The 12041-nt window shown below is 32.1% G+C and overlaps 1 protein-coding gene across 2 annotated transcripts in view; it reads left to right on the top strand.

Moving 5' to 3' along the window:
* The window catches only part of LOC129219364 (glyoxylate/hydroxypyruvate reductase A-like), a 117812-nt gene extending 106299 nt beyond the window's left edge, over positions 1–11513 (top strand). For both annotated transcript variants that reach the window (XM_054853740.1, XM_054853738.1), the window contains exons 11-12: positions 7025–7069; positions 9007–11513. In XM_054853740.1, the coding sequence (XP_054709715.1) occupies positions 7025–7069; positions 9007–9093 (132 nt within the window). In that variant the 3' untranslated portion in view covers positions 9094–11513. The remainder of the gene's footprint in view (positions 1–7024; positions 7070–9006) is intronic.
* Positions 11514–12041: the final 528 nt, after the last annotated feature.

Raw genomic sequence — 12041 nt, 5'->3', positions numbered from 1 at the left:
GTATCTTTCCAAGTCTGGAAAGTTCCAGCACTTTCTCAAGTTGTATATAAGGAGATGCAATGCTCATTCGTGGTTCTGAATAAAGATCTCGAGTTGAGACTAACGAGTACTCGCTTCATTTGGCTTTCACATTGTCTTCGCTATCTTCATCTACGCGACAATATGAAACTCATTGTTATAAAAGTTTGGTGCCATATAACAGTAGGTAACATTAATAGTAATTGTAATGATGATTTTGAATAAAGGCTTTTCTAAAGCAATACAGTGATATAGAGCCGAACTTCGTACTAGGTAACTTCTTACTTTTACTGAAATATCTGCATTTACACTAAAAAGAATGAAATAAAAAAATTTTGAAAAAAAAAATAGAACCGACTTCAAAATTGCTCTAAAAAGTGAAAAATAATTTTATTCTTTAAACACCATCGATAATACTTTTAAACATAATTTTTGAAGTTGGCGCAAAGACAAAAAGTAAAATCCATTGTAACCATGCTTCGTTCATATTTTTATCAAAAAATCATCCAAAGTTAGGAACGAAACATTTATATCGTTACTCAAATATGCTGTCATCAATGCGTAATGCATGTGGTAGTGAAGAAACTGGACCTGGTTAGATTTATACTTGTAGTTGAGTTATGGCTGTGAATGATTTTATCTATCGTGTTTGCGCCAACTTCAAAAATTATGTTTAAAAGTATTATCGATGGTGTTTAAAGAATAAAATTATTTTTCACTTTTTAGAGCAATTTTGAAGTCGGTTCTATTTTTTTTTTCAAAATTTTTTTATGTCCAAGGATGATTGTCCTAAGACCGAGTACGAAATCAAAGAGATGGAGAAACTCCCGTACAGGAATTTGCTAGGGTGCTTGGCTTACATTGCCGGAAAAACTCGTCCTGACATTTCATATGCAGTTAATATATTTTCACAATTCCAGGCTAATCCAGGTAAGAAACATTGGGATTTTCTTTTAAGACTATTAGGCTATTTGAAATACACCTGTAACTATAAATTTAATTTAAGTGCTATTAACAGTATTAGAATTAAAGGTTTTTCAGATTCTGATTATGCTGCAAATCGTGAGGATAGAGTAACAATGGGGGGTTCAATAGTTTGCATTGATAAAGTTCCGATAAGTTGGATAACCTTTAAACACAAATGTGTCTCATTATCAACCATGGAAGCCGAATACATCTCATTGGGAGAAACGGCTAAAGAAATAGTCTGGTTGAAAAGAATAATTGATGAGATCAACAACTTAGGAATTGAAGGTTTTCAACTCGAAGAAACTGTAATCTTTTGTGATAACATTGCAACTATTGATTTTTCGAAATCCCCAATTGAAAACTCGAGAACTAAACACATAGATGTCAGATATCATTTTCTGAGAAATTTAATTGAACAAAAATTGTTTTCTATTGAATATGTTAGGACTAATGTAAACATAGCTGACATTTTCACGAAGCCATTATCTAAATATAGTCTAAACTCCTTATGAAGAATTATTTTTAATTGGGGGGTGGAATGTAAAAGTTAAATTTTTTTTTTTCAAATTGTAAGCTCATGTGTATGTTTATATTGTATATAGTATTTAAATTGTATCATGTATGTAATTAATAAAAGGTCTCCAAGAGGGGGGAACATGTTGGGCTTAAAAGCCTTTATTCAGTATCTTGGAGCGCTTTTAATTTAATTACAAATGTTAAAGTATTTTTTGAAACTTACCTCCGATATGTTTTTGCCACTCCGCGTCCTGTGTCCCAGCGGCGGATAACTGAAATTGATTCGGGCATGATCGTGCAACATCGGAATCATCCTATTACGTAACACCCGATGGTTGAGATGTTTTTGGCTACTTTGAGCCGAAAGAATGAATAGAAAGATTGTTAAATCAATTAATCAGGAATAGTTGAGATTTATATCTCCAATGCAAAGTAGGGTGTGTCATGGGATGACGTATCGCGGTCATGGAACGTATAAATAGATTGATCGAAATATTTTCAGGGCTCACTTGATTGTTTGTGTTTACTCCCCATTGGCATCTTGCCATTTTTGTTGACCAATCAGGGATTGGTCTTTGACGGTTTGGCAACAGTACTTGGTTGTCGTTGATGGAAGTTGCGGCGTGCTCGAGCCGCTGTTGAAGCAACGTTTTGAATTCAAGCAGGGCTTGTGATAAGTTTTACTCAGTGTTAATTGTTGTTTAAAATGTTTTAAATTACTCCTTTTTGTGGAGGGAAAATGTCACCATTGCTGAAAGTGTTCGCGGGAGATTATCAAAAGATGTAGCTCATTGCAACTAGGCCTAATTCATAACTTGGCCTATACCTGGATTGACTTACCGGTGCTCTTATGGTGGAATGGAACTGTCATCAGTTTGAAATCATCGATGTCCTACAGAGTGACCTTCCCGATTGGATTTCCTGGATGTTCCAACTATATTCCCTGAAGGTTCCGGTGGTATTCCAGTGTGTGCACAAGTTGGTGTTCCGGTATATGAAAAGGTTCTTCTAGAACCAAGCAAGCCTATCGGCCGGTGAATGATGGAACAGTTTGATGAATCTACAATTCGATTACGCTTTGTCCAGAATTCTTCAGCAATGTAAACATGCGCATTTAGCGCAGGAAGGTGACATTTTACAATTTTTCTAAAATGTTTCGCGTTTTTCTAAAAGTGTTTGTTTAACAATTTAACTTTGAAATTTCTGTGATAATTGGGGGGTTTTACAATCTAAATTAATTTTGGTATTTAACAAATTTTTCTTGTTGTATATTGTGATATTTTTAATAAATGTTATTTATTTAAATTATTTTGAGTATGTTTTATTTCTTACTGGCAGACTGCACGGCTTTTTGATGATGGGGTTCTGTTAACCTTTTATTTAGTTCTATGAACTTAAGGTAAATACACATTACCCAACAGAGTCTAACTTCGGTGGTTTGCAAAATTTTTGAAACATTGATGAAAATTAAGATAGTAAATTTTCTAGAGACTAATAATCTATTGACTAGTTTTCAGTACGGTTTCAGGAAAGGTAAATCTTGTGCAACTAATTTATTACTTTTTTATGACAAAGTTACCATGGCTTTGGACAATAAGAAGCCTGTAGATGTTGTTTACATTGATTTTCAAAAAGCTTTCGATAAGGTACCGCATGTTGCTCTACTTAGCAAATTAGCTGATATAGGAATAAGAGGGAAAACTTTCATTTGGGTAAAAAATTGGCTGACCGGAAGGAAACAAAGAGTAGTTGTAAGGGGAAATTATTCTAATTGGAGTGAGGTCTTAAGCGGGGTTCCTCAAGGATCAGTGTTAGGGCCTGTTTTGTTCATTGTCTTTATGAACGATATTCACAAAAATATTTCTGGGAACATGAATTGTTTTGCTGATGATGTCAAAGTTATGGGGACTGTAGAAAATGAAGAACAAGCAAATCAGCTGCAAGAGGATCTAGATCATATAACGGAGTGGGCTGATAAATGGGGTATGGCTGTTAATGTTGGGAAATGTCAAGTGCTACATTTAGGGCATAGAAATAAGTGTACAAGTTATTATTTGCAAGGTTCAGTCATTAGTCAGGCAGACAAAGTTACTGATCTGGGGGTCCTAATAAGTCAGGATTTAAAGTTTAGCCAACAGTGCAGCATTGCTAGCAACAAAGCCAATAAGATGCTTGGGTTTATCAATAGATCTATTTCAAATAAATCCAAAGAAGTTCTTCTGCCCTTATATAGAAGTTTGGTAAGACCCCATTTGGAGTATGCTGTTCAGTTTTGGTCTCCTTATCTTAAGAAAGACATTAATGTATTGGAAAGGGTTCAAAGGCGGGCTACAAGGCTAATAAGTGGACTTTCCCACTTAGATTATGATTCCAGGCTTAGAAGGCTAAAAATGTACAGTCTTGAGCAAAGAAGAGACCGAGGGGACATGATTCAGCTGTTTAAATTTATTAAAACGAAAGATGTTACGGGGCTAAAGTTTAGCACTGAAAACAGGACAAGGGGTCATTGTTTTAAGCTATTTAAATCTCAGGCTAACATGGATATTAGGAAAAATTATTATTTTAGCAGGGTAGTGGAACCTTGGAACAGCTTACCGGAAGAGGTGGTAATGAGCAAAGGAGTAGACAGTTTGAAGAGGGCCATTGATCTTCACTGGGGATTGTAAATTGACTAGGACCAGTCTAGCTGGGCCCAGAGCCTGTTGCTGGTCGTCACTTTTGTATTTATTTATTTTTTTGTTTCAGCATTTTTCCAAGTTTTGTTACATTTTTTTTTTAAATTTTCATTTAAATTTTAGGTTAAAAATGTAGATGCACTATGAGTCAACCAAAATTTGAAAATTATTTTAACCATTAATAATAAAATTAAACCTAGAGTAAGCCGCTCCTAATCTGGTGTTAGAAAAATGATATTCGTTTAAAATATGTTAGTTTCCTTACTGTTGAATTATAAGCAAAATAAAGCATTTTCCACTAATTAGTGGATTTCTGCTATTTTCAACTAAAAGGATGAAAGCGTTTTTTGTTTGAGCAATCATATGCATATTACATGTGTTATTGTGTATGGTAATAGATAAGAGGGTGACCAGTTTCACCAGCCCAAGACAATTTTAAACACAAATATGTCCCTGTCAATGAAACTGTTGAGAAAATATATTTAAAATATACAGAGTTCCAAATGAATCAACGTGCAAAAGATTATTAGAAATTATTGTGTGTGTGATTGTTGCTTTTGATCTGTTTAGAAGAAAGTATGAACTTTTTTACATAAAGGTCACTTTTTGTAATCTAAAAATATTTCAAGTGAAAATCTAACAAAGATGCCACATAAGCATTTTAGTGGTAACTACAGAAAATAACCTTTTTTAGAATTTCTTGTTGATGCAAATTTTTCTGGAGCAATAATGCCATTGATCCAAATCCAAAATTTTGTTTTACAAAAATTATGAATACAAGAAACACAACCAGTCATAAAACAATTACTTTTGTCAACGGCACCTTTTAAAGAAAATAATCTTCATCTTTAATTTGAAAAAATGCTTAAGTATCACTTTTTGTCTGGTTAACAATGCTTTTAATATAGCCGATCAAGATCATAGTTCTAAGTTGGATATAAATATCTTAATTTATATTCAAAGTTTAAATAAGGCACTTCAGAGCAGAAAAATATTACTGATTAGTTATTGAAGACTTATGAATTGATTTATTAAAAATTTCATTATCTGCTGATAGAAGAAAATTAGCATCAGCTACTGTTTTATGAATATTATTTTTAAAGTATTAAAATTTTGTAGAAAAATAGTATTACATACTGAAAAATAGATTTAGATATAGCCTCGATATACACTAGTGGACTATTGCTAAGGACGGGTCCCAATTTGTTATGTAACGCGTAAAAGAGTAAGTGTAATTTGATGCCGAGTGAAATAAACTAATACCAGAACTCAAGAACATTGCAATGATGATAATTGTTTGTGCTCTGAAATCCAAGAGGCGTTGAAAAGTGTTCAGAGAATAAAACGGTCATTTTGGGATGACTATGTAAAAGTGAAAAAATGTAATTACCACCCCCAGGCGTTTTACTGTAAGATGTCAATATGGGATATGGCTACCATGAAGAGCAATGCAAGCTTCTACACATCATGTGATGCTTTACACAACATTATCCAGCAGCAGTGGACAATTTATCCCATTCTTCTGTCAGTCACGGATAAGGGTGTCCTTGCTTATTGGAGGGCATTGTCGACCAGCAAGACTGCTCCCCAAAGCATCACAAACATTTTCAATATGATTCAGATCTATAGAACGTGCTGGCCATCTGATGGGTTGCATATTTTGAGTGAGGTAGGCACTCCTGGACAGCAATTGTTAGATGAAATATTGCGTTGTCATCCATGAAAATGAATTTATCGATCACAGCACCATGGAACATGTGAACATGAAGCAGCAGAACAACATAAATGTATTGGCAGCCCTCATAGCCTTGTTTGGAAACACATGAGCGACATACCGCCATTGATCATAACACTACTCATACCACGACACAACTTGTAGGATGATCCTTTTATGATCCTTTTCTTTTATGTTTGCCGGTTTGTATGTTGTACTACTCTCATGCCAGGTTAGTTGTCGTCCACAATTAGATGAGAGATTGAACCTGCTTTCATCTGAGAATAGTATACAAGCACAGTCGACTTCTCTCCAATTGCGATGCTGAAGACATCATTACAAAGAAGCAAAACATTGACTTGTAGACAATGGGATGTACAAAACAAGCTGACGGGTATATAGTCTTACTGTGTGCAAAGGTCTGGCTGATTTTTCAGGATATTTGCTTGCTAGTAGCAGCAGGAAACTGCTTTGCTACCTCAGTAACTGTGCTGAGCTGGTTCCTTTTCGTTGCTAGCACTAAGTATCAATCTTCTGCTGACGTCCTATTGAGTGCACGACTTCCCCCGTGACAACTACATACCTTTGCTACAAATTCCATTGTTTGAAATGATTTCCAACCCTGCGGCTGACGTCGAATTCCCTAGCAACATCTAAATTTTTCTGCCCTTCTTCAATGTTGCCAACCACACGGTGACCTATAAAATCATCTAAGGGATGTCGGGAAACATTCCTTAAAAATGCAAGTTCGTCAATTGATTCCTTCCCGTCAAACTTTGCCTTTGAACAACAATGTTCATCAGGCGCCAGATCATTTATATTGCTTATCAGCGCTATCAGGTGACCAGCAACGTCGTGAATCTAAAATTTGCAAACTCACAACATGTTTTACTGTGTCCTGAACTTATGCTTATTTCCATATTTCCTTGCCTTCCATTTTGTGGTTTCTAACCCTGCTATTGCCATCCACCAGTGTAGTTCATTTTTACTGCCAATTATAATTTTGAAAACCGTGAGCAATTTAATCTTTGCTACACATTAAACAATTCTTTGCTGGCAATCTCTTTGATTGTTGATGAGGAAGTGTTTCACAAGAACTAATTTTAAAACTAACATTTTTCTCATTTTTTAGGTTACAATTACTCCTCATGTTGCTGCAGTATCTAAGCCGGAACATGTTAGTGTTTATTTATTTTTTTATTTATTTTGTTTATGCTTATATACATTCAAACCTCATTTCCTGACATCCACATATTACAACACTCCAGAAGTCACATCATTTTTTCGAAGTCCAAAATTTTTGGTTACTAATCTTAATATTACATGACTTCGTTTTTTATCAGTCTTTTATTGTGAAACTCTGATTAGCTTTACCCTTTGGGCAGAAAAGAAGAGACCAAAATTTTCATTTCAACTGTAATATTTTTCATACATTAATGAAAATATCTGCAAAAGTTTATTGTAGGAATTTTTGACAAGCAATAAGGTACTCATGTTATAACTCATGCATGGCACACATCAAGAACTAATGCCAGGGTTAATGTACATAAATTCTGAAAGTGACACATCTGAGCTTTTGATTTCAGGGACAATTGAAAAGAATGTAAAGTTGTGTTGTGGTTTTCTTTGAAGTTCTCAGCTTTAGTTGAGCACGAGAGAAGCATGATAAGTTTTCTTTGTATTTCTTGTAAAAGAGGGTGATATATAACTTTTAAAATTGAACTGCAGAAGTAGCAAGAAAAGATACTATAACTACTCAGCTGTAGCTGAACAGATATTGAAAAGGTTGGACTTTGAATTCTAATTCTGAAGGTTAAATATATTTTTAAGTCCTTGATTTTATTTAAGATCAGCACTAGCAATACAGTCATGCTAAGCACAAAAGTTGTATCTGCATCTGAGTTCAAAATGAGAAACTGCCGTTTAAAGTTGTGTGCTTCCATGTATTTGATACTAATGGCAACTTTTTCAGAATTAAAAAAAAAATATTTCGTATTCACAAATGACCATAAAACATTGCATTTAGGTGAAATATTTGAAAAAACTCAACTCAACCATAACTCAATTTGGATAAAAAAGTGCAGATACAACTTTTGTGCTTACTACAGCAGAATACAGCATGAGATTATGGGATTCCCGAAACTTTTCCCCAAGACCACACTCAATAAAAATTCCTTCACTCGCTGTTCACAATTGTTGTACATGCGTTGGTTCCGAAGTTTTTCATTTTACATTGCTATTTTATTTTGAGAAGGCTGCCAGAATGAGTGGAATGACTTACAATAGTTTTTAACAGCCATCTAATTATAACTGAATAGAGAGATCTAGTGTAATTAGCCATAAGGAAAGCGGAAGAAAAAATTGATAAGAGCTTTATTCTTTTGGTTTACTGAATTCTCAAACACCTTAACAACTTAGAATTTATCTTCTGCTTTTAGTTGCACCATACAAACTGTATTTTTAAAGCCATATTGTGCAAAGCTGCCCCAAACTGCTTTCATTAGCAAGATCATCAATTTCTCCGCTTTTTATTTTTGTATTGCAGGTATTGATTCATTTTTTAAACACTTGAGAATGCTTGGTTAGCATAAAGTTTAGTAAATACTTTATTTAAAAAAATAAATCTTACCTATGTAACAGACATGAGAATCTTTAATGTTAATCTTTCTTTAAAAAAAAAAAAAAGTTGATATCGCTAAATAAGTGAAACGTTCTCTTTCGATGCTCTGCGCATTGAATAAATTTTGTGCTACATGAATTGCAAGTATTTTGTTCAAATACATATTTTTGTCAAATATTCAAGCAAATTTTAAAAAATAGAAGTATCTCCTTACTTTTTCCCTCAAGTGTGAATCCTTTATGTTATAGTTTGTTAAAATTTTTAATATGCTTGAGCACAAAATTTTTGGTTTACTGTTTATTTCTTTTTCTTCAGCTGTATTTTACTAAAACCAGTTGGACACATAGTAATTCTTAATCTCTAAAATTTTGCAAAAATGTTGTATTATAATACTCTTTCTGTTGGCTTTTAAAATCAGTTTATGGTTTTAACTTATGTACCATCTAAAACTTCTTTTCTGATTCTCAATGTTTTTCCTTTCATTTTTAATGTAGGTAGCAAAAGAATTCTTCAAAAAAGTTAAAGATTACATTGATGGTGATGAAATAAAAAATACTGTGAACTGGAATCTTAGATACTAATTTGATTTCAGCAGGTTGAGCTAAATTTATTTAGTGGTTTTTGTAGTTATTATTTAGTTTGTTTTCGATTTGCAAAATTGTTTTATCTTTGAATTAGCTTAGTAATTTGTTTGTAAACAAATTTTTCCAGATTTTCACTATAATTTTTCTTGTGTACCTTTCCTGTAATGCTCATTTGGAACAGTATTTTACATAATATTTTAGGTATTTTTAGCTCAATAAATGTGCCTCATTAAGTTTTATGATTGCTTTTTATATGTGCCTTGATTTTTGTACTGCAAAATGCTATTCAAGCTACAAAAGTATGCCTTTGATTATAAACTTATATCTTATATTGTCTATAAAAGTATTATTGTAAAACTAATTTTAGTTACAAATGCTAATTTGTCTATCGTAAAATATACTACTAATATAGTATATGTGTAAATTACATATGCCTTCCATTTTATGTTTTCATTTGCCCACATGATAGTGCTTCCGTAATGCCCAATTTGAATATAAACATATACCAATTAAATAAACTCAAAAGAGTTTGGTACCAATTTACTTAGTCAGTTAAATATTTCATCAGTAGAATTGTGTGAAGTAATTTTGTTCTTATAGTGTTTCATTGCTTAGTTTTCACCCCCTCCCCCCAATACATTCAATGTTAGTAAAAAGTGCTGTTTTTAATATACTAGAAATGCATCAAATGTGGTTAAAAAAAATTAAACACAATGTGATATCATTGAAATTTAATATTATTACCTTTTTCTTCACATTCCTTCTACAATACTTAGATTTTGCAGTTCAGTCAATGGTGTATGACTTATGTGAATAAGCAAGACAGTCAATAAGTATTGTTCACATGAATAATAAGTGACTATTTTATGAGCAAAATAGTTTTTTCTCCTCACATTTTATTGTTGCATTTTAATATTGTACTTATTTTACACTATTTTATTTTTTGCTCATGACTAATTATTTAATTCTAATTTATGTGTGAAACATGAAGTGGAACTAAATGTATAATTTAACAATGTGTTAACATTTTATACAAACTGTATAACATGCAATATGAATTCATATGATATACGAGTAATTAAATAATTATTTGTTTCATGTCCATTTAGTTTTGCATAACAGCCAATAACTATTGTTTGGCTTATAATGAGAATAGACAATTATTTTGTTAATGTAAAATTTGCATGTCTCATTCTATTTTACATTATATGTAACACGCATTACACAAACTTATTGATTGTACGAATTTTTCTGTTGGAAATAATTTATATAAACAATAATTTATAAAATCAGTGCAACAATATTTTTAATTTTATTTAATGAACTGAAATTAAAGAACTATTTAAGTGTAATATTCTACCAATGTTTTTTTTAGAAATTGGGTATCGTAAATCCATTTGACATACAAACAAACCACTTGGTTTCTGAATTATATTCTGTAAGCAACTCTTGGCAACTGTCTTACTGAAAACAATACTAAATATTGAAATCCTTTTGGTTGAAATAACGCACTGTTGGCCAAATTTCAGATATCTTTAAAAGTTTTACCATGCAATTTTTGAATAAACTAATAAATAAAATATTGCATATGTATTTCTTACAGGAGGGAGGGGGGAGCCCAATGGGATAAATTCAAAAGAGTTTAGTATCAATTTAGTAAGTCTGTTAAATTATTCCTGGGAAGAATTGTTGTGAAGTAATTTTGCTTCTACAGTGTTTCATTGTTTTGTTTCCATCCCCGCTCTCCCATGCAGATACATTCAGTGATATGAAAAAGTGCTGTTTCTAATATAAAAGAAATAACATTAAATGTGGTGAAAAAATTGAAATATAATTTGTTATTAATGAACTTTAATATTGTTATCTTTTGCAGTTCAGACAATGTTGTATGACTTGGGTGAATAATCAGGACAGTCAATATAAATTGTTCATATGACTAATAAGTGACAATTTAAAAAAAGAATTCTTTGCCCATCATATTTTATTGTTACATTTTAATATTGCTTATATTTTACTTTCAGTTTACACATAAATAATACTAAAATTTTATTTTATGTGTTAAATATGAAATGGAACGAAATATGTAATTGTGTTAACACTTTATGCAAGCAGTATAATGTGCAATATTAATGCATATGATTATGCAAAATTATAATTAATTTTATGTCTCTTGAAATTTTGCATAACAGCCAATAATTATTGTATAACTTATAATGATAATAGACAAATATTTTGTTAAATTTGCATGATTCATTATATTTTACATTATATGTAACAAGCATTATATGAGCTTATTGATTGTATGAGTTTTCCCATCAGTAAATAATTTATGTGAACAATAATGCAGAAAAACAACATTGCAATAGTACTTTTATTTTTACTTAATAAACTGAAATTAAAGAACTATTTAAACATAATACTGTGTCGATGCTTTTTTTAAATTGGGTGTGGTAACTCCATTTGACACAAACAAACCACTTTGTTTCTGAAGTATATTCTGTAAGCCACATTACACTTATTTTTTATGTCTTACTGAAAACAAAACTGTATACTGAAATCCTTTTGGTTCAAATAATGCATTAATAGCCAAATTCCAGCTGGCTTTGAAAGATTTACCATGTGTATTTTGAAATACCATGCGGATTTTGAAAAAACTGGAAAATAAAGTACTGCATATGTATTTCTCACAAGATCACCCCCCCCCCCTTTTCTATTGAATCCAAAGATAGCTAAATATTTAAGTTTCAATGTTTTATGCTCTGCTTGAAGATTTGGTTCATAAGTCCTAGTCTAATATTTCAAGTAGCACTGTCCTGACGGGACACACCTTCTGCAATCCGGGGGGAGGGGGAGGAAGCGAACCAGATTCATGATGCACTGTATCTTTATCTACTACTATTTAATTCATGTATATGTGCATGCCTGTATGCAAATATTTGTTTCAT

This window comes from Uloborus diversus, chromosome 3 (assembly GCF_026930045.1).
Source record: "Uloborus diversus isolate 005 chromosome 3, Udiv.v.3.1, whole genome shotgun sequence".
Classification (NCBI taxonomy): domain Eukaryota; kingdom Metazoa; phylum Arthropoda; class Arachnida; order Araneae; family Uloboridae; genus Uloborus; species Uloborus diversus.
The sequence above is the reverse complement of the archived record's forward strand: the minus strand, read 5'-3'. Positions and strand labels throughout refer to the sequence as shown.